We start from the raw sequence: 27,326 nt of genomic DNA, 5'->3' as shown, positions 1-27,326 counted from the left end.
ACCACAACCCAAGATATGTGCAGACTTTTTTCGGAGAAATTCGCGAATGTGTTCACGGATGAGGCCTTAACAGTTGATCAAATTGAAGTCGCTATTAGTCAAGTTCCGGTTGTGAGCCAAACTCTAAGTGCTATCGATGTCAATGAAACAATAATTACCAGAGCTTGTTCTCGGTTAAAATCGTCTTTCAATCCGGGACCCGATGGCTTCCCTTCAGTACTTTTGAAAAGGCACATCGACGTTTTAGCGACTCCACTTCTTAGCATTTTTAGAGCATCTATTGGCAGTGGCATCTTTCCATCCTGCTGGAAGTCGGCGAATATGTTCCCAGTCCATAAAAAAGGTAGTTAGCGAGACGTCAATAATTGCCGGGGAATTACTTGAGTGCTGTCTTTGTTCGAGCTGGTGATTATGGAACCTCTTCAGGCTCACAGCACTAACCTGCTTTGCCCAACATCCTATATAACAGAGTATGGAACGTCGCGCTCAAAGCGATGTTATCTATACAGACCTATCTGTCGCTTTTGACAAAGTGAACCATGACATAACAATCGCTAAAATGGAGAGATTTGGAATGAACGATAGTCTGTTGCAGTTGTTTCAATCATACATTTCAGGTCTAGAAATAATAATTGTCATTGGAGATTGTCAGGTATCCACATTTACTTCTACGTCAGGAGTACCCCAGGGAAGTCACTTGGGACCGCTAATGTTTCTGCTTTACTTCAACGACGTTCATCTAGTTCTGACGATTCCACGTCTGTCCTTCGCAGACGATCTCAAGATGTTTCTTCTCATCCGCTCTACTGAAGATTGTAGATTACTGCAACGACAGTTTGAAACCTTCGCTGACTGGTGTAACACGAACCGTATGTGTGTAAATCCAAAGAAGTGCTCGGTGATATCGTTCTCACGAAAAAAAAGACCCGGTTTGTTTTAACTACCGTCTACTGGATACTGAAATCGAACGCGTTAGTCAGGTGAAGGATCTAGGAGTGATACTAGATTCGCAACTCACGTTTAAACAATATGCCTCATATACAGTTAGCAAAGCATCTCTAATGCTAGGATGCATCTTCAGGATAGCGAAAAATTTTACGGACATATTTTGTCTCAAAGCGCTGCTCTTTGTCGCGGTCAATCCTGAAGTACTGCTGCGAAGTTTGGAGCTCAAACTATAACAACGGTGTTAAGAGAATCGAGTCCGTGCAACGACGCTTTTTACGTTTTGTGCTTCGTAAGTTGCCGTGGAGAGATCCCGTCCGTCTGCCAAGTTACGAAAGCTGGTGCCAGCTGATTAGTTTGGAACCCCTCCTTGATCAAAGGAATACAGCAAGGGCATTGTTCGTTGCTGATGGAGCAAATTAACATAAATGTCGCACCTCGAACAACGCGTAACAACCTCATGCTCCGTTACTGCCATTTCGACGCACTAATTATAGCATGTACGGGGTCATTACTGGCCTACAAAGGATCTTCAACCGGGTCGCATCAGCTTTCGACTTTAATTTGTCTCGCCCAACTCTACGTCTACTATTTCACAGATCTTCAACGGACCAGCTAATTTCGGCTGATTCCTTCATTGTTGTTTTTTTTATCACTGTATTATTATTTTAATCAAATTTTTTAACGATTTGACTGTTAGCAATAAGTTTAGCATTAAGACATCATGAATGGAGTCCACTCTTTTCATGACGTGGCCGTGAAGCAAGTACTCATTATGGAATAGAGTGGACGATCGCCTGAAACTTATCAACTAAAAGTTGTCATCGTTTACCTGCATACCATTCAACAGGCACCATTGTTGAATAATAAGTACGTCATTTTGAAGTGCAGCAAAATCAAATCCAGAAGCAATGGAACGAAAAATCTTTAAATCATCGGCAAAGAAAAGTTTTCCTGATTTGATACGAGTGCAAAGGTCGTTTATGAATAAAATGAAAATTTACGGCCCTAGGTGACTTCCTTGCAAAACTCCGTTTGGCATATCAAGCAAGCTCAATCAGACATGATAAATAGGTGCCACAAAGCGATCAAACTTCGATATTTTCCACAGTAACATAGTACTTACAGTTTCTGCAAATGATATTTGCATCAATGTAAGTCGTTCCAACCAGATTGGTTTTTGGGTATAGTGTACGGTCTTCTAAAAGAACGCTTCACCCTGGAACCTGTAGATATACCTAAGAATAAGACACTCGTTGACATCAACTGCAGAGAAATTCAAGTTTGCCAGAAGCTAAATATAAGTTTAAAAATAAAATGACACTCTTTTAGAAAGTTGAATAGATAGAAAAAAGCTTCAGATCTAATTTCCAAGTAAGCCACTTTTGGTATTCGCGTTATTCATAATTTATCTACCCAAATCGTCCCTCCATTGTGTCATTCCAAAAATATAGTCTACCAATGTTCATAAAACACAGTTTCCCACCGAAATAGAACCTTCGAGGGTTCTCCCTCCTGAAAGGAAAGCACCCATATCAAGTTTCATCCCCGCCATCCCGGAGCATAGATCAACTTCTTCCGCAACCACTTCCCAAAATCTACTAACAAACACAGTAATGCGGTGTTTCTGCTTTCTTGAAACAGTTCGCTTGTTCTGAACCAAGTCCATATAGTCTACCCGGTTGATAATAAATTCCTTTATGCTACATGTAAATCATAATAAAATTTTTGAAGCAATCTCACATCTATGTGCAGCGCGGAAAGCGAAGCACCCACCCGCCGCTCAGGCACGTAGCCAGAGGGGGGGCTAGGGGGCTAAAGCCCCTCCCGAAATTTTTCAAAAATAAATTGTAAAAACCGGTTGTTGCTCATTTGGCATGAACAAATTATTGAGAAAAAGTTGAAGAAGGCTATTTCGAAACAACCAAAGGCAATGGTCATGAAATTCAGTGTGCTTTATGCCTTTGCTCGAGCCAGTGCGAAGCGAACGACAAAAATAGTAACTTTTATATTGTGTACCTTATCTGAAGAATAAAAGAAACTGTTACTATAATTGTTGCTGTAGTAATCTGCCGAGATCAGTGAGTAGCAGCAGCAACAAGTGGTGCTTCAGCCAAATACGATGATTATAAAATTATTGATGATTCGCATAGGACCGAACATTCATAATGTGGAACATTTCCTGAAGGTGTAAATGGAGGTTAGACTTCCGGAAGCAGCCTTTATCGAGTTCTACCATGTCAGGTATTTACCGCTCAACAAATTAGCCCAGACGAAACCATTCATTTCGAACAACTTAAAACACATGGTTGTGTGTGATAATGCTATAATTATGATCCTCCCATATACGGACGATGAGAAAATCAATGTTCCGCTACAAGATCGGATACCGCTTACTCGCAGATTAATGTCACTTTTGGGGGAAATGGAATCCATTCGGAAGGGCAATTATTGAGGGCGAGAAGCAAGGAAGAAATCAGATATTCGCGAACATAAAGGCAGCAATACGATGATGACACGCAAATGTTCAATAGCAAGATAGAAGTGAACATTCCCCCCTCCCAAAACCTAGTTGGTGAGGAAAAAATATTCCCTCGCCTCGTAAACAGGTTTCCACGTGCAATGGCTAAGCGCTTGCGCGATATCTGCCGGACAACCATTTAAACTAGTTATATTATTTCTATTGTTTACATAAGGAAATATATAAAAGACCCACGACCCCGTTTGTTATTTTTAAATGATAAGTTTTTCAATTGCACAAATTTTGAATTTCTGTGTTAGGTCAATGCACACTGTGCACTCTGTACTTTGTACTGTGCCTCACAAAAAATATTTCAATTTTTCTGAGAACTATTCATCCGAGAAGGCAGTTTTTGTTTCGCGTCATTTTAACGCAATAGAGGTGACCGGAGCTGGGTGGCCGAAGGGGCAGGTTGACCGAGTGCCTTTTATGAAAAGGCTATTATGCGCAGTAGCGACATCTATAGTGATTTTGGTGGGGTATTAGGTCACCAATGTACCGACGTAATTTCAGGTGTTTTGGTGCTGTCGTTTGTACAGGAGCACGTTTATTCTTTTTTCGGCACTGGTGAGTAAATTTCTGTTTCTGAAAAATAATATGCGTAACGTGAATCAATTTACATTCGATTTCCAATAACTTGGTACTGCTGGAAAGGGTATTCAAAACCCAACAAAATAGTATAACGGTTACCAGTGTACCCTTATATTTGTTTTTGTAAATCGTGATTGTTCTCGAAAATATACATTGGGGTAGGTTGGCCGAGTTCTGTGCGGGGCTAGTTGGCCGAGTTGTAAATTTAGTGTAGAGTAATGTGCACTTTGATATTTGTGAAATGCCAACCTTTTTCAAAGCAAAATTTGATGTTATACTAATATTGATGGTTATAAAGAAAAATATACACGAGAAATAAGTAATAAAAATAATTTAAAATTATTACCAAATAGAAATAAGAGATTAGAATCATTAAAAGTCGGAAATTGTTTATAAAGAAGTTGATTCTGATATTTTATGCATTAAATGCCTAGCAGGTTTCAGAGTCTCCGGCGCCTGTGTCTGTGCCGCTTCAATCCTGAAATTTTTCCTCCTGAGGAGTTTCTGGCAGGATTTGTCACAGATCGACCCAACCTCGAACAAAACTCGTCCATTAGCATAGAATCTGCTACAGATGCAAGCCTCTCTGAAGACGTCAGACCTCTTCCCAAGGCGAGTGCACTATGTGATTCGAAGAAGTGGCAAGGTCGTAAACGCCGATCGACTCAAATTTTAACCGATTCCCCAATAAAAGCTGTATTGGAGGAGCAGAAAAATGAAATCAAACGTAACCGTACGCTGGCGGAGGAAAAAATCAGCGAAAGCTGGTAAAAAGTTCACTAAAGCTGCCAAAACTAAGTTTAAAAAGGTTAAAAAGACTAAAAAGTAAACAGTGGATTTTATTTATACGAAAAAACGATGTTTTTTTGAATTAAAAGTTTTCCACTGATACATTTGACGTGTTTATCTTATTTTACCAAACTCGGCCAACCTACCCCAGCCATGGGCTTGATTGGCCGATTTTTCTTTCCGCATTTGTTTGCTAATAACTTTTTCCCTGATTTTTTTCATGAATGTAAAAAATTACATATGTGCCCATTTTTATTGACGCTTCATTTCACTATTACGAGGAATTCGTTCCGTACTAATAAACTGTTATCCGTAAATCCGTGATATCTGCAACAAACGTATAAAAGAAACTTCTTTTAAAACTGAACGGGTCAAAAAGTGGTAAAACAATAGGCAATCACGAAGAGCGACTAAAATGTTGGGACTGATTGAATCTATAAGCCAATAAATTGGGATAAGTGTTTCGATTTCATGTCTTTAGCATGTGACAGTCTTTCGTTCTGTTTTTGCTCGTCATGGAATAAAATGAGAGAAATAATCTTAAATAAGAGAGAAAAGAGAGGAAAAAAATCAACCAATCGAAATCGGTTCAAGATCACTCTTCGATCTTTTTTATTCACTCAACACGAGTGCTTTCGGAATTGCGCTCTGATCTTCTCATTTCGTCTTCGTTATCCGTACAACTTTGATGCGTTAGGTGCAACAATTTTAATTGAAACTTTTTCCCAAATAGTGGTAAAACAAGCCTGTAATCAGACAAACATTACAGTTTTCTTCAAGAAGTCATACATCTCTTCCAATCTTGACGATGATTGTAAAAAAATCAATAGCTAATTATTTTTATTCAGAAACACACCAATTATTGAGCAGATTAGTGTCCACACATTTATTTAACGAATTGACAAAAAGTTTTGCAATAGTTTGACAGGAAACGGATAATTTGCTGTAATTTAAAAACAGATAACTCTAAAACAAAGCAAATTCGGTAAGTGCGATGTGTTCTCTTCCATGTGTCGGAATCAAGGATGCTGAAATTATTAAACTCACCTATGTTTATAGTTTCTAGTTATTTTGGTCGTGTCATCAATGTTATATTTACGATATTTTACGTAAATTAGAAACATTTACTAATCAGTGCTAAGCAATTTTCTTTCGATAAGTGAACAAGTTCTGAGCAGTTTCGCTCAGCTAGATTAAATTCTGGGTAGTTCCTATTAGTAGATTAAATCATGAATTCCGAAATAAAACCTTCAATTGTTCAAATATAATATTTACTTTATCTAGGTAGTCTTGTCAAGTTCCAACGGTTTTGCAAGATTGCTGAAAGTCAATAGAGATAAGGTTCTTATTCTTGCATTGTAGTGAAATCAGTAGTTTTTTGCACTCACTTTACATTTTGACTTTTACTATAACTTCAGGGATCTAGGAAAATCAGTCTACATTATTTTTAATTCGTAAGTCCAGTTATATAAAAAGTACTTAAAAAGAATCTACTTAAATAGATAAATAGATAGTTATTCTCAGTTGCCTGATAATATTGCCGAAGATAGTCTTTAACTCAATCCCCACGAGAGTCAAATGAAACAACATGTGTTTTTCTCAGGATTGTTATGATTACGACATGTTCAGTATCATTTAAATTGAAAATTTCATAAAGGATTTTATCAGAAGCAAACTTCGGATAAAGTCACAGAACTAGTAATAGTAGCAAGATGCCTGATCATGAAAATAGGAGTTGAACCTATTTTCCGCATCTACAAATCCCCTGCCTTATCAGAAGATTTGAAGCAAATTTCGACATTCACTTTGTTCGGACATTCTTTGCAACGGTAAACTTGGATTTCACACTGATATATTCCTATCCATGGAGACAACCTTGAGGTTGGTTTCGTTCTCCTGATTAGCAAATGCGTGAAAAGTTTCGGGCTTTTGGATTATTTTCTACTCATTCCAATTTAGCGTCTTCTACATCTTGTAAACGGTGTAGTCTAGAATGCGTAGTATTTTCAAGCAGCCCTAAATACTTTGAATTCTTGAATATTCATTTTTGTAACTAGAGAAATTTCTAACTTGGAATTGTTTTCGCTAAGAACTTTTCATAGTTACGTTCAGTTTCCAGTAAACATCTCAAGTCATCAGAATTAATACATTAATGCAATAATTTTTAAGCCCCTCCCGAAACAAAATCCTAGCTACGGGCCTGCCGCCGCTTTGTTTCCTAGCACGAAACGAGAAGAAAAAAAACTACGGTAGAAACCTAGATGTGACGAACCGGATTTTTCTTTATCCGGGCGCTGAGCTCGGGCAGCCTGTCGCCGCGCCGTGCGGGGCAGGACAAACAGGGGATGAGCCGGAAGATTGTTCCGGGTTCTTTTGTGAAACAAGGAAAATCTTTCAACGAGAATGACGGAAAGCATAAAGTGGTTCTTTGAAACTTTTCTCACGCGAAGGGTGGGAGAGAGAGAGAGCGCATGGCGGGTGGTGGCGCGCACACATACGAGGAATGCCGCTTTTGTGATGCTCATTGCGAGGCGCGCGCGAGTGCATCTTTCCATTATTTTGCGAGTAAAACATGAGACCTGAAAAAAAAATAAATGCTGCGTGCATGTTGAATTTCTCGTTATTGTTTTCAGGAAATTGAAGGAAAAGTTTTACAGACGGAAAATTGAGATTATGCTGCTCTGCGGGAGTCGTTCTTCAGAATTTTAGTGTCGAGTCGATTGTTTTGCGCGAGCACAGCAGAATCTAATAGAGTTAAATTAGTAGACAATAGACAATTGTCAGCTTTTCGTATTTCAGCGCGATTGGCTGAAAGTGATACAATTTCAACGTGTTTATTTCAATCTTCTAAATGAGGCAACCAGAGAGAATTTTAATTCTTTTGAAGAAATGTTGTTATCCCAAAATTGTTCAACAAAATTCATAAAAAGATTAAATGAAAGAAGTATTTTCTTATTTCGCTGTAGGCCAAACTGCGTGGGAATAATTGTGATCAATCTGTACTACAGCTCACGAAAGGTTCAAACTTCAGAAAGTTATACCTCCCCTAGCATCAATCTGTTTCAATTCACGACCAATTACATTCCGTACGCCATTTCAAAAACTTTTCTCGTGCCAAATTTCATCTGTCATCCCCGCCCACCACAACCGACGACGGCCCTAAACCGACGTGTGTACGTGTAGGGTACTGATTTCGGCATCCATCCAGGCAGGAGCATATATCCGAATTTCTCAATTTGCTTCCACTCATCTGTCCCCTGTAGAGGTTACCGCAATGGAGGATGATCGGAGGAAGTAAAACCGCAAATCATATTCACGCTGAACAGAGATTGTACAACCCGACCCGACCGGTGAAAATACGAAATATGTACATATCTCTCTGTGACATACTCGAATTCGGTGACATTCAACCTACGACGCTAGCGCAACAATGCAAAGTCGAATTCAACGCCGCCGCCGGCCGCCATCGTTGACGTCGGCGTCGGCTGGAAATTTATGGTTTGTACTTAACTCCAGCGGAGCATGCTTTCGTATGCGATTTATTATCGTTTGTTTTGAATATTAACGCAATAATATTTGCACGGTTTCCCGTGGAGGTGGACGGTGTTGAACTTCAAGAAACGGAATCCATTCGAATGACGCATTAAGTGCTTCTTCATTCGTCTGGTATTTGGCTCTGAAGAAGTGAAATGCGATGAGATTCGTATGGTATATTCATGTATGAATTTTGACAGTATAATAATGAAGCCAGGATACTGGAACGATAATAAAGCAATACAAGTGCACGTCGAAAATTGTTATGGTAACATGACGGTATATTCGATAAAAATGTTCCTAGAGATTGGTATTTTATTTCGTATATCTCATGCAGACGGTTGTTTGTACTACAAATAAGGATTTCTGAAAAGATTGGACGATTTTAAAGCTGTCTAACAATGTTAATTAATGTTTAGAATAACAAAGCAAAGTTATGGCTTTTCTGGAAATTTCGCCTACCAGATAAGAGGAGAAAATGGTTGACAAAGCTGGGGTGGCATTCCGCATCTCGATTCGAATGACTCGATTCGAAACGTTTTGAAGTCGTTTCGACTAAATTGCGGCATTACGTATCGCATTCGACCAAGCGTTCGAGCTTGTTAGCTTGCGGTACTAGATTTCGTCTGCCTGTTCGAGCGCAAACTGTCAAATAAGAGTATACACTGAGAAAAAATATTTTTAATTCTGCTACGAATAAGTTTCATAAAACCAACTTTGGTAAAATATAGGAATTGTTTTAATTTATTTAGTTTTTAGTTGATTGTTATCGAAATATATATGGATAAGTTCCGCAAATATAACAATTTTTTTCTAGTACACAATAGGGGTGAGCACTTTAAAATAAAATCGATGTTGTCAAACATCGATCCAAAAAGATCCGATGTAATATAGAAAAACGATTTTTTTTCTTTTCATGTGCGAAAAATAAATTCACCCTTTCCAAAAATATTTCTACTATATAAAACAATTGATAAAAGAACAAATCATTTCGTTTCATTCACGAAAAATAGTTTAGACATCGATGATAACTTTTATACACCGTACTGGCCAATCAACGTCAAATTTACAAATAAAATTTTAGCTCATTCCAAACTTTTTTCTTGCATTCTTTAGCTAAAAATATTTGACAGGTATTTTTGTTATGGCTGAGTATAATATTTACTTCAAGGTATGAGCTTTCAACTTTTGAAGTTAGAAAAATTGAACATTTTTCAGTCGCTGATAGCACGGAAAGTATTTGATGCATGGAAAAAAATATTAAATTTAAAAAGTTCCATTTTCGCATGAGCTTGCCAGAAAAATTGAGATTTTTTCAAAAGTTGGATCAATTTTTTTTGCTTATTTTTTTTAAAATAATAAAAATCATGTTAAAAATATTGAGTAAAAATTTTGCAGTGGATCTCAAAATGTTTTACGAGATATTACAATTATAACATTAAAAAGGGCAATTTTACATTAAACGCTATGTTATGGGCCAGCTTTAATTGAAATATCTCGTAAAGTAATAAAGTTGTCAATATACTTATAAATGTTTTCATAGAATAAAAAACTTTTTGGTCCAAGCTTGTTTTTGCAATGTATCTAGTATTTGCAGAATTCATAACATAAATAACAAAAAACTATATCGGATTTTTATTGGTGAGCTCATTCGAAAACGCACTTTTTATTATTAATAAAATTTTCCGTACAACTAAGAGTTTCCGAGTTATCAGTGGATGAAAAATGGTCCAATTCATAAAATTCAAAAACTCATAACTTGCAAAAAATCTATCGTATTCAGCCAAAACAAAAAAAAAAGATGTCAATTATTTTATGCCAATAACGCAAAAAAACTTTTTGGTAGGAATTAAAATTGTGGTTGAAAATTTGACGTGAAATAACCCGTACATTAAATATGTAAAACTACTCAACTTTTCGCTCATCTTGCCATTTTTTCAGTTCGTCAATTAGACGAATCGAACTATTTACAATGCACGAAAATGGTTCGTTGCAGAAAACGAAGGATTTTGTTCATCGTATGATAATTTTAATTCCACTTAGGAATTTTTTTCAGTGTAAACAAAATTGCAGTTTTTTTAGCTGATTTTTAAAAATGCATCACAAATGATCTGCCCCTAGGCCTAGCTGGTAGTGTCTCTTATTCGGACCTCAGTCGCATGATGGAATGTATTATCTGCAGAAACCGCTTTTATCAAATCTTTTGGACCATAATCATAGCGAGCAAACTGCCCTTTTCAATAAAAATAGCTAATTTTGCATTAAAATTTTGGTTTTCGGGGTTTTTTCAGGAAACTGATAGCTTCCAAAAGCAACAATTTTTATAGCAATTGATGACGCAAAAGTTTAAAAACTAGTTCGTTAAAATTGCCACTTTTAGTTGAAATAGAGAACTTGACAATCTGTAAGTCTATTAGTGTGTTCAACGGTTTATTTTCCTTCACCTGTCATAGATGGAGGAAAACAAATCGAAAACACATTTTTGGTCGGATTATTTTCATGATGGAATCAGACCAACCGAAATTCTACGTCTCCCGAATAAGTTTTACAGCGACATAGAGCATTTCAACACCATTATAAATACTTTAGGAGAGCTAATTCAAATGTTTAAATTGGCTGACAGTTTTATATATGACAGCTGGAGGAAAACAAACCCCCAAGTAGTGTGAGTGAAATCATTTGCATAGAACTCTATAGTCAAGACAAAAATTTCTTTTTCGTGTTTGCGGGGTTTTCCGTGTACTTGTTAGTTAATTATTTTGTTATAATCAAAATGAAGTGTTTCCAGAAATTATGGATGGTATAATTTTTAATCGGTTGATGCATTCAAATTTGTTAGTAATTCAATTTGATTAAAAGTTCCTCGCTATATAAGATAATATTCTGTATTTTCATGCATTTAATACAAATAACAATATAACACCTAATTCTGTTGGTGTATAAAATGTACATTATGGTATTGAATTCAAGGCATTACTGTGATATTGAAAACAATTGAGGTATAGTCGGGAACAAATGCATCAATTAGAATATAAAATCACCACTTTGAAATCAAGAATGATTGTGATTCTATACATCTATCAAATAGCGATTAGACAAGTCAAGGTGCTCCATCGATTTGTTTTAACACTTTTTTATTATTACTTGCTGTAGGATAATTTATTAGCAATATTTAGTAATACTTTTTCCAAAAAAAGTATGTTCCTGATGGTGAAAATAGATATAACATAAAGTAGCTCAAAGTACGTGGGAGCTTTTTACACCTTTTGGTTATTTTATATCCTCTAAGTATTACGATTGTTAACCAATTTAAAGAATGACATGAAATAAAAACACAAATCATAATCTCGAACGACAGTCGACAGCAATAAAACTATCGAGTAAATACGTTCGACTCGAGTCGCTTTCGAGTTCGATTGTTATGGTTCCATAATGCCAACACTTCTCGGTAATCTAGTACTTCTTCGAACGAACTCGAACGAACATTTTCTTTCGAGCTCGGTTCGAAATACATAATGCAAAACAAGCTCGAGTCGATAGAATTTTGATCGATTCGAGATGCGTAATGCCACCCCTGTATTGATGTGCATAATGAGGCCAAACTATGTCGCCATTCACGTCTGATACAGTGCTCCTATCCCTTACCTCTCCGCGGCACCAACCGGGGTCCGAGCCATGCCGTTTACCGTTCACCGTTTACCTTATGGCTACTACTCAGTGAGCTGAGTATCATTCGCGTGATCTTTGTGAATCCGATTATGGGTCTTCATATTAGAAAAGTGCTAAGACGACATGGCAAGACACAAATATTCGAACAACATGGGTCACGTGCCAGTTCATCCAAGATATTTCTGATCTGGTAGAACATTCCAAAATAACAGCTGCCATTAGTCCATACAGGCGACGAATGCTAATCGCTAAATTCAGTATGTTATACCTGAGATATATGACAACAAATGATAAAGATGCTTTACGCGGTAGCACCATGTCTGAGAAACTGCTGAGGGTCCGAATCGGCCGAGGCTCCGAATTAAACCAGTTCTCCCTATTTCTCTGCATATTGTACCAGAAGTAACTGAAGGAACGCATATTTTTCGAAATGCCCTGATCCGGCGATAGAAGGTAAGCCGTCTCATAAGCCAATCGTCGTATGTTCGAACCGCAGCTAGGAAGAACTGTTAGTGGCCAGTATTACGGTTGCGCTAGCTCTGCAATTGTCCTGTAGCATTGTGGCTTTGCTTTGCCTTTTTTCCGCATTTATAAATCGCCTGCCAAATTAGAAATTTGCCCCATACTCTGAAACGGCATGACTGAAAGTATCACATGAAGAGCTAGTAAACATAACAGATGTAAACAAATAATATGCATTGCTCAATTTTTCTAATTTTTACTCACATTCAATAAATTTACAAATTTGAGCATTTTACGAACACTCTTTGAAGTAAAAACCAAACTTTGAACTTTCTAAATTGCCATCAAATTCTATCAGAATTGTGTAGCCGTTTTACCAAGATAAATTCCTCCACGAAAACCTATCGTTCTGAGCAATAATTCGATTGCATCCTGGGCTATTTCCTTGTGTTAAAAGTAACACAGTAATTTCAAAACATTCTTTCCATCTATATTGCCAATCAACAGATCAAAGCAACCAGTTTCAAAACATAATTCCCCGAATTGAGCTCGCACATTTTCATTCCGTAACCCTATTACCGGGTAGCTGCAAACGAACAGGAAAGGGTTAAAAAATTCGAAAAATATTCTTCCCTTTTATCGTCCGAAGAAGAAGAAAAAAAAGCTTCGTTCAATTTTCCCCGACCAGATTTATTCCCTTTTTTCACAGGATGTGAGGTTCGCTTATGGGGGTAATATAATCCCATCATCTCTGTGTGTATCTGCCCACAGAGTTCGCTATCCGACTCATAAACGAATGTAGGTACCTACTATAGCATCTATTGTCGTGGCATGTTTTGTGCTGTGGAATCCGTTTCCAGCCGAATCTTTCCCAGCTGGGGAGAATCGAACGGAAGAAAAAAAAAACTATGCTGCAATGGAGATTGAACTTATAAGTGAGCAAACGTAGATTCTGTGAATGGAGGAAAAAGAACCGAACCGGCCACAAAGGCAACATAAAGCTGTGTAAAGTTAGGACTCAATCTGGAAACATTTTACCACAGAGTCTTGTGTCTTTCTGATTGGAAGGGTTGAACTTTCTCTTTTGAATGTAGTTTTGTGCATGTCTGCCAACTTCAATTGTTTTCTCTGCTGAGTACCATAAACCTTTTGTCTCGTGACGATTGTAAATCAGGTTGTATTTCAGGTTGAACAGCTTTCGAAGGTGTATAACCAATCGTTTCTTCATAAATTCATCATTATTTTGATTTGTATTGCAAAATATGAGTAACCAAAACATATGATCGAGCTGTGCCTAAGGATATATTTAGGTAAATACTTAGTAACCACACAAATAAATAATCGCCATTTGTTTCACAGGGACCACAAAACAGTATTCGTCTCGGTTGGCAAACAAAGTCCTGCTATGAAGGATAAGGATTTTGGTTGTAGCTCTGATTTCCCTACACGACAACTACTGTATACCAACCGCTAGTCAGTATACACCAAAGCCGTCAGCAGCATCAATAGTAATTTCACGCTTCGTAAACTCTAACGAGTCGTGACAGATTTCGAAATATTCTCCGTGTGTGCCCGATGGAATATATTCCGTACATCAAAATGCAGTAATAGTGCTACGTGTTGTTCGTTTGAAAGTTAAGGCTGCCATTAGGTGTGACAAAATATGTGTACAGTCTTGTCTCCTACTACGCGGATTCCTACAACGCGGCTTCCTACTGCGCGGATTCTTACTGCGCGGTACCCGCGTTGTAGGATACCCATAGTTTACGGGATTTCGACTAATTGGGGCTGTGGCCGATTATTTCGTCCGCGTCAACATGTAGCACCATACTTTCTTTGGCAAAGTTGTTGTACTCACTCGGGCCTACAACTTAGAGTCGTAGGGTATCCAATTAGTTGAAAACTATGCCGCCAGGGGTGCTATGAAGAAAGAGTAAATAAATCGAACCTCTCGTCGTAAAATCGACTATCATCAAATGGATTCAATGAAAAAATTTATCGAGGCCCTGAATATTTTGAAAGGTGGTGTCTTCGGGGAATTTGTAAAAGAAGTCCAGAGCTTCTGGATGGTAGAAAGTATAACTCGCAATTGCTCCACCAAGCGACGCTAGTGCTAATGCAAATATTCAACACATGTTAAAATAATTCTATATCTCAACATCGGGATTAGATAGAGTAGTACTATCTTCAGCAAAGTTGCTCGACAGGCCGAGGACTATCCAACGGTAACAGATTAGTTTAGAATACTCTCACTATGCGGCGCTAGTGAGCGTAGCTGCTTTCAGCATATGGTAGGTTATGATATATCTCAAAAGTCTAATAACTTGGAAAGATGGTGTTTTCGGCAAAGCTCTCGAGGAGGTCAAAGGCTACTTAATTATGGAAAGATTAAACTGGAAGGCGCTAGGGAGCTTTTTTCATATCTCGAGATCATTAATATTTGGAAGGATGGTGTCTTTGGCAATATTCATAGGCAGGTCGAGCTCTGTCCCCCGGCGAACAATTTAGTTCAGAACTCGCCCACTAGGCGGCGCTAATGCGAAGAAAACTTTTTTAAGATTAAGGATATATTTCTAAAGTCTGATAATTTAGGAAAACGCTGTTTTTGGTGAAGTTCTCCAGGAGGACAAGTGGTGTTTGACAATGTATAGAAAAATTTCAATTTTACCCGCTAGGTGACACTAGTGAGCACGCATTTTTCCTTTCAATTCCTGCTTCTCAATATAAAGGCTGTTTAAAAGAGTGGTGTCTTCAACAAAGTTGCTCGAGAGGTCGAGGACTACCCAACGGTCACAGATTAGTTTAGAATACTCTCACTATGCGGCGCTAGTGAGCGTAAATGCTTTCAGCATGTAGTAGATAATGATATATCTCAAAAGTCTAATAACTTAGAAAAATGGTGTTTTCGGCAAAGTTCTTGAGGAGGTCAAAGGCTCTTTGATTATGGATAAATTAAAGTGGAATGGACCCGCCAGGTGGCGCTAGTGAGCAATATTTTTCATATTCTGTATCTCGAGATCATGATCATTTGGAAGGGTGGTGTCTTTGGCAATATTCATAGACAGATCGAGCTCTGTCCTAAGGCAAACAAGTTAGTTCGGAACTTGCCTACTAAGCGGCGCTAATGAGAATGAAACATTGTAGATCTATCTCCAAAGTCTGACAATTTAGGAAAACGCTGTTTTCGGTAATGTTCTCCAGGAGGACAAGTGCTGTTTGACAATGTAAAGAATATTTTGGATTTACCCGCTAGGTGACACTAGTGAGCACGCATTTTTCCTTTAAATTTCTGCATCTTAAAATTAAGGCAGTTTAGACGGGTGGTATCTTCAACAAAGTTGCTCAAGTGGTCGAGGATTACCCAACGGTAACAGATTAGTTTAGAAAAGTCTCACTATGCGGCGCTAGTACTGAAACAGAGTTCAAAGTCCTGAATAATTAACTATCTCTTAAGCGGCCCTTACACGTTCAATATTTTTGTCAATACCAGTATTGACGATATTGTTACAATATTTCAATCCCATTTGAAATCCTCATCGTCAATACAATTTTTTTCCATTACACGTGCAATACTTTTGTCATTACTCTTTAGTATTGACAAAAATATTAAACGTGTAAGAGCCGCTTTAGGAGCCAGTCCTGTACTAGCTTTCCTCAACTAGCAACATAGCCACGGTCAAAAGAGTAGTAGTATCCACATGTCCTCCACCCAACCGAATTGATCAACTTGCAAGTAGGAGCACACATTTACCAAAACCAGCCAAGAAGACTTCCGAACCAATGAGAATACCAGCCGAACGCCACAGGCCCAGCGCAATCTCGTACAATTCCTTGAATTAAGAGTGTTGTTCGCATTGATTTCACTTCTGTCTTATTTCTAATCTCCTCGTCCTTGGTCTGGAGCGGATCAATCGACTATTAGTTAAATAGAGAGCGTTGTCAACCGTAATGTCCACGAATAATAAATTCCCTCCAAAGACGCTCAACCGAAAGCTTAATTTTCTTATGAACTAATGAAAAAAATTGATTTTTAATAAGAAAAATTAATCATTGTTGTTTGATCAAATTTCGACCCTAGACGGCAAGTGGCTCCGAGTTCAATTCCAGTCGAGGTCGTTTTGATTTTCTGAGGTGAAAACACAGTATCACGCCTTCCTTGGCAAGGGAAATAGCGTCGTTGGTCCCGGCACATGTGTTGATGAACCGATATCTGGTTGTGCAGTTACCTCGCTAACGTTGGTGATAGGCACTCAGTGCGGACAGAGATCGACGGAACATAAACGAAAAAAAATTTACCGTAACACACTTTGAAATTAAAAAAAACATTGGTTTTAACAGCACTAAGAGTATTCTCCTATAGACGAATTTCGCGCCAAATCGTATTCAGAGTTGGCAGTACCTTCTCAGATTTTAATTAAACTTTCTGTGCATAAAGACTTTGTCACAAAAACCGTTTTGCATACTTTGTTTTTTTTTTCAAAAATGAGCTAGACTGGCTTTTGAAAAGAAACAAACTTTTTTTACCATTTTTTTTTCAAATGGCTGTAGTCTAAAACTGACAATTCCTACAAAAAAAAATGTTGTGGGAGTGATTTTTACAAAATTTGTCTAATTTTTGAAAAAAAATATTGAAAAAAATCTTCATTAACTGCTACACTGAAAAAATCGATTTTAAAAATTTAAAGTCGATTTACAAAAAAAACATTTTTGATTTGAATGAAATTTTGTTCCAAGATATGTAATTATGTGCCCCACTTACCGTCAAAAATTCAAGTTGGGCACTTTCAAGAAAAAAAGTTATATTAAAAAAACTTTTCCTTGTCCAAACTGAATTTTTTTCTAAAGTGTATTTTTATAAAAAACTAAACCAATAAAAGTCATAACCATCTCAGTTTGTGAGAAGATATTGTCTAGTTTAGCAACTAAGTATATTTTTATTAAGGGGTTACATACGTTTTCATTCTTCATAAAATCGAAATTTTTTAATACTTTATCTGAAAGTATAACTCCTTGAGAATGTTTTCCCAAATTTTTATAGAGCTCCGAGAAATAGATCAAAAGTTACAGCGCTTCCAAGCGCGTTTCGTCTACCGAGAGCAGTGGTAATTTGAAATTTTAAACTCGATTATTTCGCAATGGTGTTTTACTAAAAATGGTTTTCCGTGATCACGATTGCCGAAAAACTACTCAATCGATAAAAAAAGATTTCGCCCTAGTGAGAAATTTTGGTGTTTACCCAATTTTCCTCCTTAGGGTGAAATATAGCATAGTACTCAATCGATTTTCTTAATTTTTTTTTCAATTGATCGTTTTTGATTTTTCTGGTACTTTAACGATTCCTTTTTATGCACAAATTTTTGTTTCATGGATAAGATTTTTTAATACAATTTTTAGAGCTTAAAACAGCGATTTTTTACTAAAAACGTTTTCGAATGCAAGAAAAAATTATTATTTTTTCCTGCATTTTTTGAGTTTTGGGATTTTAGACGATCTATTAAAACCTTTTAAATAAAAAAGAATTTCGGGGAAAAGCCATAACTCCGCCAATTATCAATATATTTTTACAAACTTATGCTTGTTTATTTTACTGAAAAATGTGCTACCAAAATATAAGTTTGATGTAATGAAATCATTGCTGTATTCCTTTACGTAAATTCAAACTTTCTTGACAATTTTATCAATAAAAGGTATGTCGTCACTGATACTTTTTGCATGTATCAGGAAACTAACAGTTGGTAAAATGGATTCTGAGATGATTATGACTTTCATTGGTTTAGTTTTCGATAAAAATACACTGAAAAAAAAATTTCAATATTTTTATTCAAAAATTTGATTAATTTTGTAAAAATCAATCCTACAACATTCTTTTGTAGAATTTGCCATTTTAGACTATAGCCATTTGAAAAAAATGGTAAAAAGTTTGGCCCTTTTCAAAAGACAGTCTATATCATTTTTGGAAAAACAAAGTATACGAAGTGTCTTTTTGTGACAAAGTTGTCATGTACAGAAAGTTTCATTAAAATCTGAGATTTCTAGAGAGGGCGTTAAATGTTGTTTTTGTTAGCCACCGCAACAACCAAACTATGGTAGATGCGGTGTGAGCATATTTTCGTGTGACAAAATTATTTTTCTGTGAGTCTATTTGGGGGTACAATTCGCAATAATAGCTAAAATTTAAGCCAAACTCCTGACATGAAGTTTGCCAAGTTCGCGGAAAATTCTGACAAAATAGTTCATATTCAAAAAGTGTGAAATATGCAAATTTAAAAGCTTTAAAATAAAGCCGTATTCTTTATCCCTGAAACAAGAAAATCTTCAGACACAAATGATATCAAATATTTGTGTATGTATTGTCAATAACATACAACATTTCAATTGCCGGTCTATCCAACTGCTCCACAAAGCTAAAATATGTATTAGCTACCATCACCCTTTTGTCACAAGAGAAACAAAAAAAAACGTCAAAACGCTCGAACGAAAATCCGATTCCAGACAGGATGCTATCGACTTTTGTTTTCATTTTCCTCTGTTCTCAAATCTAGGATCAAACCAACAGACGGAATAACTCCGTGTGCCAATACGACTAGCACAAGCAGGCAGCCCCATTCCGCACCCGTCCAGATTGTCGGAATGCCGTAGGTACAGGAATAACATTTATGGGATTTCGGGATTTTCTCGCTTTCCATTTCGTTTGCTCAGCCGTTAACAAACTGCTTCGCTTTCCCAGCTTCCTACAACCGCCGGCTGGCTGCTTGCTCGGTACTTGACTGATATCTATTTTTCACTTTCGTTTTGCTCGTTGATGCTGATTTAATTGCGAACTCATCGATGAGATTGTTTCTTTCGAAGCTCTGTCTCCCCCCGGGGGTGGAGTATTCCGCAGAAGATGGTAGGATTGCAAGATATGATGCTCCCCGGCCAACAGTTCGGGAAAATTGAATAACGAAACAGGATTAAAACAAGATGATGGAATTTGCTCTTCGCATTACGGGTTTCGACGATGGTACTTACGACACTGCGGGTCACAAATCGTTGTTCGGTAAGGAATAGATCGGTTGTATAAGGGTCTGATGTGATGGTTGGTGACGAAATTCGTTGGAAAAATCTTTCAAAATAACTGACATTCCAATTACATTAGGATGATTGGTATCAATTAAGGGATCAGTTCCCTGGATCCCATGATCCGATGCGTCTTTGATCAGCGATGGGGCGGTCGGTTGGAATGGCAATGTACATCTCGGATTATCTGTGTTGTTATTTAGTGTTTGAATTTCCACTTTGTCGTTGAAGAATATATTCAACCAGACAGTACAGAAAAAAGATAAATACAAATTATGTATTAAAAGTTCCGAACGGATCGTTGAACATCATTTTAAGAGGAAATGAATATAAAATCAAAAAACCATCAATCTGACACAATCATATCGACCATAACAACGTAATGGTGAATAATATTAAACCTGACTCATTCCGGCTGAAAAAAAACCTCAATAGCCGGGAAACAAAATATCCATTGCAAGCATTGCAAATATAAATATTTAAATTGATTGCGGTTCGATTCTACCAAAGCGGAAAAACACCAACCTAGAAGTGGAAAGTGGCTTCGATATCAATTCCGGGAAAGTGCTTCTGGGTCACCGGCTTCTTGGCTCGCTAGGTGTAAGATCCGAGAGAAATAAACAGCTGAAAGTATAGCAGCAGTTTTGACGAAACGCGCTCGAACACAAGCTTACACACACACAGACACACAGTAAGAAAGCTAGAGCAACTGCTCAGAAGTGTTTTGCTCAAATAACGATGAATTCCAAGTATCCAGCCTGTTTGAGAAAATCGGCCGTAGTTGCATATCAAAAAACAGAGTATCGATGTTGAACAGGAAAAAATCCATTTTCCGCACCGCTGGAGCGCTTTGCAGTGATTGAACCCGTAGGAAAAAAAAGAAATATGAAAGCATCCAAAGAAAGCGCTATCGGATACGGATATGTATAGGTATCTGAACGATATCTCGTCGGTATGCCCGACTGGGTCGCGCAGAGCGAACGAAAAATTCCTTTTAGCATTTAATTTTAATGCGAATAAGTTTTTCTTTCTTGCTCCTCGCGAGAAAACTTGCTACTGCCGGCACTCGTGGATAGTTTTTTTTTGTTCCCCTTTACGCCGCCGGATTCAAGATATTCGCATTATCCTACGAAAATGATATGGATACTTTCCGGTTTCAGTTTACCTTTTCCGGGCTACCACTCTACGGGTGATTGTTTTTCACTTGCACTTTCCTTGCACTCCTCCTACTTCTCCTCCTCAGCGATTACAATGCCACCAATTTTATTACTTTTCCCACTTCTCATTGCAGATCTTCCCACGTTGAAGCTGGAACTCGGGACGAACATGAACCCGGAAGACATCGAGGAAGGAGATGACGTGTACTTTGAATGTAAAGTGAATGCAAATCCTTCTGCATACAAAGTGGTGTGGAAGCATAATGTGAGTACCATTGCCTTAGTTACGAAAACTATCTTGCAGTGTTCCTTTCGAACGTGGGCTAGCCCCCGTCTCAATTGCGATGAAAAGCGATAAAGATGGGCGCTTGGTTTTTATTGGACGTCTGAGTGGTTAGGTTGTAATGGCACGGAGAGAAGGAAAACGGTTTGCAGTAGCTCCGCTGGATTTGAAATAATGTTTTTATCTCCTTCGACGATTCTAGCGTTCGCTAAGTTATTCTTTTTTCGATGGTAATGTCGTCATGGACTCGGCAGACAGTGTATGTTCTTTGTTCCATGCGAAGCAGAATTTGGATTAATTACTTAAATCTATTGGCAAGTCTTGATCTGATATTAAATTGTCTCGTGAGAATATTACACTAGAGATAAAATACAATCCCACTCTAGCGCTGCATCATATTATCTCAGTAACTCTATAACATTTGCATAAGTAAGCTGACCAACCCTGTCGAAAAGATCCGTACACCATGCGGACAGTGTGCCTGACCGTGGTGAACGATCGCACTTCGTTGCACAAGTAATACTCTGTTCCTAGTAGCAAAACCAAGTTTACGAAGAGTGCATCACAGATTTTTGAAATTCAAGATGGCGACATCCGTTTGAGAAAAATACTCTATATCGCTAACAACATATGTATTTCCGGAACTGGCTTGACGCCGGTACGACAGAAGTCGATGTTTGGTACCACTTTAAAACTCGTCGACTTCTCGATAAAAAAAATGGTCTATAAGCATATTAACCCTTTCATGCCCAACTTTTTTCTAGTGCATGTAGGGTTTCAAAACTATTTTTCCTTGAAAACAGTGAGATCAAGATACAGGAAAGGGCTTTTTTCATAAAGATAGGAGCTTCCCTTGCAGTGCTAGAAGCTACTCAATTTTTACCTTCCTGTGCATAATACAATTCTTCAAGAATATTTACAATAGTTCAATTGCATGGAAAACGTAGCCAAAGACAGTCTAAACTGATAAGTTTTATCAGTTTTCAACAGTATTGCACCATAACGAAGATATATGAAAAATTCATTTTCCGTTGTCAACGTAAACTGTTCCTGGCAGCACTGCTCGATTGGAATCCAATCAGACTAATTGGAATAACTTCAGTTTTAAGGCATATCCTTGTAACTGTTAATGCTCAAATGAAAGGCAATAGTCACATGTATTAAGCCTTACTTGTTTTTGCAAGCAAATCTTGTCTCAATCAAAAGTTATAGCTGTTTAAAAACGTTGTTGTCCACAAACAACATGGGCATGAATGGGTTAATATAAAATGGTTGCACATGTAAATAAAGAAATTCAACGCGTGGTGTAGTACAAACATTCAAAATGACGTCATTTGGCCGACAAAAATTCTAGATAGAACAACATTTAGTATTTTTTGACTGAAGATTACGAGTAGATGACCAAATGATATTTTATCATTGAGAATGGTGAATTCTGGTTCAGTAAAATTATGTTTATCTCATATTTACTAATGGTATTCCCGAAATACGGTTGGCTATCAGATGACATTCCATAACGTCCACGATGATATTTTCCGGTTGAGAAAAATGATCTACAATCATTACAAGTCTTTACGATGCAAAAAGACGATGTAAATTAATACATGCACCTTTGTAAAATGTAAGATGCCGATTGTACTTAATCGTAATAATCATTTAATATTAGGATATTAAAATAGTTTCGGCCTATTACAAATGAATATAAAATATGAGAAAAACGGGTCGAGTGTTTTTCCTAATCTGAAGTCGCAATCTTGAATATCAAAATGGCGTCAGACATCGATTTCCGTCATCCACTCGTCAACTCCATTTCGAAAATATTCATATTCATAGCAATTTTTCTTAATCAGAAGTCACCATCTTAAATATCAAAATAGATCCGAATTTCGATTTTTATCATCTTCTCGTTATTCCGAAAGTATCCATATTGATAAGGTTACGGAGGTTTTGTTTAACCAGCTGTCGCATACTTTAGTTTCAAAATGGAACCAAACTCATACCGAAAATACTCATTTATCAATATGGAGGATTTTGTCCAACGAGAAGTCACCATCTTGAATTTTAAAATGGTAATCAACATCGATTTTCGGGTTCTGCTTGTCAAGTCCATTTCGAAAATACCCATATTGTTAGGGTTATGGAAGATTTCTTTAACCGGAAGTCGCCATCTTGAATTTGAAATGATTCACAAAATCATAAAATGCGCTTCCACTTTCATGATATGTAATACAGTAATGTTTCGATTATATCACTATGCGTTTATATCAATATTCGTTTATATCACCCTCGATTATATCACGGTTTTGTCTCGATTATATCACGCTTTTTCAAAAACGGACAAGACACACTACGTTTTGATCCAATTAAGCCACATGTTGTGTCCTGGTACTTTCAGGATTTTTTACAATTGATTTGCTTATTTACATGTAGGGTAATGAGCCTATTATTGGCTTTCGAATTATATATGATGAGGTCGGTCAAAAAATCGATCTTTTATATTCGTTTATCTTAAAGTACAAATTCTTAAGAAAGTATCTGAAAATCACAAAGTATATGAATTTTGTTTGTTCAGTTTAATATACTAGGAACTGTGAGCGGGGATTTTAATATGCAGGAAAAATACGTATTGTTTCGTCTGAGTTGGAGAACGACCGATGATTCTTGTTATCAACCAATAAGTGATGTTTATAGATGTTTAAGCAGTAGAAGCAAAGTTGTAGCGCAGTTCCTTTACGTGAGCGTGGCGCGAAACTTTAAACGTGAATAATCTCGAAATCATGTTTTACCAAAAACTTTGTTGCAGTGAATAGGATTGCCGAAATATCTATCGGCCGATTCCAATTTTAGTTTTAAATTCTTCGCAACATATTTGCCGTGTCCTCAAGGGGCCGTCTGGTGTAACGAGTAAACAAATTGACTTCTTTTTATTCACTTAATTGTTATCCACAAGAAAATCTACCAAAAAATAATGAGAAAACCAAAATACGCGATATGGTAGGTATGACGAGACATGCATTACTCTTGAATTACTGTGAATACTTTTCTTTTGAAAGGACAACATCAACAATTGGAGATGGGACTATCTCTATGGATGTTGAAACAACGAAAATTGAATCGTAGTCTCTTCGAATACACTGATTTTAATATTCAAGATATTTGTCCAAAACCTTAGCGTGCCAGATTCCTTCAAGTTTAGTTTTCGGTAGTTCAACAATTTTAAGAAACGGTACGGGATAGGTAAAGTGAAGCTGTGTGGAGAAAAATTATCCGCTGATGCCATACCATTTGACCCAATGCGTTGAACAAAGATGGCAGACGCTGCTCTAACCAACGGTTTTAAATGGGTATTGTGATAATAGATATATGACAAAAATAGGCTCATTACCCTACTATGATTGATTATTTTTTACTCTTTTTAACTTTTTATTACTATTTGTTTATAGAAATACATGGGTTAATGCTTAAATGCATTTTTGCCTTTCTCATATAGAAAGGTTATGCAATCACTCTGAAAAACGTCAACCTAATCCCGGCCCGGAGCGCCGAGTGTCATATCCCATTCGACTCAGTTCGTCGAGATCGGAAAAAGTCTGTATGTGTGTGTGTGTGTTCGGATTTCCAGACAAAACCTTTCTCACAGCAGCTTTTGATTGTAGCAGCTTGAAACTGTAAATGTTTAATTTATTAGTGTGTGTTTATAAATATAATATAATTCTTGTATTACATTGTTTGGTTTTTCTTTAATCACCTCGTGCTAGCCCTAGCAACATAAATCGTAGCAGTGTGAAAGGTAGCTAATCTGCGCATATATGTGGCATAAATATATGTTTAGATTTAGTCTTAATAATTCATATTTTACCTTGATAATGTAACAAGTTCAGGTATTTGAATCGGCCGCTTTTAGTACCGATTCCACTTACTGTTCCTATAATTTCATTTTATTTTAGGTTAACTTGTAACATATTGTAGAATTTAATCTGTATACTCACATGAAAAACAAATTAATATATTTCTGTGATAAACTAATCGAACTGTGATAATTTTCCTATATCTGTGATCTACTTCTGTGATATTTTAGTATATAAGTTTTAATTTAGAATAAGATTTTACCGAACATTGACTGAGCTCGAAAGGACGTGATTTGCACTTTTGCCTCTTCCTATATAAAATGACACATTAGGTAGACCGTCACTGAGCTGTCTCTAGTGCGATGACAGAATTGTGGATTCCGCCAGACCCAGTGGGTTTGCCCACCATGGTTGAACTCAACAGTGTGTATGTATGTATGTGTGTGTGTATGTGTGTGTGTGTATGTGTGTGTGTATGTGTGTGTGTATGTATGTGCGTATGTGTCAAATAATGTCACTCATTTTTCTCAGAGATGGCTGGACCGATTTGCCCAAACTTAGTATTAAATGAAAGGTGCAACCTTCCCATCGGCTGCTATTGAATTTTGGATCGATCGGAATTCTGGTTCCGGAATTACGGGTTTCAGAGTGCGGCCACACAGAAATTTCTCATATAAACTATAGGAAAAATTAAAAACTGAATTTTTATTTTTGATGCTAAATGTGTTCAAGGTGCATGAAACGTCGAGATTTGATGCAAACTCGAAAAAAAAATTTGACTACGATTCACTTTTTTGGATTTTGGCACATTTTTGCCTTTCTCATATAGAAAGGTTATGCAATCACTCTGAAAAACGTCAACCTAATCCCGGCCCGGAGGGCCGAGTGTCATATCCCATTCGACTCAGTTCGTCGAGATCGGAAAAAGTCTGTATGTGTGTGTATGTATGTGTGTATGTGTGTGTATGTGTGTGTGTATGTGTGTGTGTATGTATGTGCGTATGTGTCAAATAATGTCACTCATTTTTCTCAGAGATGGCTGGACCGATTTGCCCAAACTTAGTATTAAATGAAAGGTGCAACCTTCCCATCGGCTGCAATTGAATTTTGGATCGATCGGAATTCTGGTTCCGGAATTACGGGTTTCAGAGTGCGGCCACACAGAAATTTCTCATATAAACTATAGGAAAAATTAAAAACTGAATTTTTATTTTTGATGCTAAATGTGTTCAAGGTGCATGAAACGTCGAGATTTGATGCAAACTCGAAAAAAAAATTGACTACGATTCACTTTTTTGGATTTTGGCACATTTTTGCCTTTCTCATATAGAAAGGTTATGCAATCACTCTGAAAAACGTCAACCTAATCCCGGCCCGGAGGGCCGAGTGTCATATCCCATTCGACTCAGTTCGTCGAGATCGGAAAAAGTCTGTATGTGTGTGTGTATGTATGTATGTGTGTGTATGTGTGTGTATGTGTGTGTATGTGTGTGTGTATGTGTGTGTGTATGTATGTGCGTATGTGTCAAATAATGTCACTCATTTTTCTCAGAGATGGCTGGACCGATTTGCCCAAACTTAGTATTAAATGAAAGGTGCAACCTTCCCATCGGCTGCTATTGAATTTTGGATCGATCGGAATTCTGGTTCCGGAATTACGGGTTTCAGAGTGCGGCCACACAGAAATTTCTCATATAAACTATAAGAAAAATTAAAAACTGAATTTTTATTTTTGATGCTAAATGTGTTCAAGGTGCATGAAACGTCGAGATTTGATGCAAACTAGAAAAAAAAATTTGACTACGATTCACTTTTTGGATTTTGGCACATTTTTGCCTTTCTCATATAGAAAGGTTATGCAATCACTCTGAAAAACGTCAACCTAATCCCGGAGGGCCAAATTTTTTTTTCGACTCGTTTAGGGTTTCTGGATTTTAACAGGGGCGTAGTTGATGGTTTACGGAGAGGGGTTACACCCCCCCTCTACTGTTCGCGCCCCTCCTTTAAAAATCTCCTTAAATCACCCCTCAGACCACCACCCCATCCAGCCCTCATACCCCTCCCTTTCAACCCCATCATCTTTAAACCACCACTATATCACAAAGCATACCAATTTAAGCTGGGGAGTCGTTCATTCATGGGACTTTCGCCCTCCTCACATACCCATCCCCGCATGACAAAATGAGTTAGCAAGCAGATAACATTGATCTAATGCTGATTAGGCTAATGAAGTATGATATTTTTTTGTTTCAAGTGTTTCACCGTCGACACGTAGCTCATCAAGTTCGTGGCTGGCATGCCATTGTGTATAAGTGCAAAGTGTACTAAGAATGTAATGGACATTTCCACGATTATGTTGAACATAAAAAGTCTCCGTGCCATAGTTTAGAGAAATGAGAAAGGCACAATTGCATCGCTAGGTGGATTAAAACAGGTTTTTTGTTTTGTTTTGAATATATCACGCTTCA

General features: G+C 37.3%; 1 protein-coding gene across 2 annotated transcripts in view; it reads left to right on the top strand.

Annotated features, from left to right (window-relative positions):
• The window catches only part of LOC131684694 (B-cell receptor CD22), a 1,114,748-nt gene that overhangs the window by 658,339 nt on the left and 429,083 nt on the right, over positions 1-27,326 (top strand). For both annotated transcript variants that reach the window (XM_058967793.1, XM_058967794.1), the window contains exon 10: positions 20,862-20,992. In XM_058967793.1, coding sequence (XP_058823776.1) covers positions 20,862-20,992 — 131 coding nt within the window. The remainder of the gene's footprint in view (positions 1-20,861; positions 20,993-27,326) is intronic.

This window comes from Topomyia yanbarensis, chromosome 2 (assembly GCF_030247195.1).
Source record: "Topomyia yanbarensis strain Yona2022 chromosome 2, ASM3024719v1, whole genome shotgun sequence".
Classification (NCBI taxonomy): Eukaryota; Metazoa; Arthropoda; class Insecta; order Diptera; family Culicidae; genus Topomyia; species Topomyia yanbarensis.
This window is presented reverse-complemented; position numbering and strand designations above follow the sequence as displayed.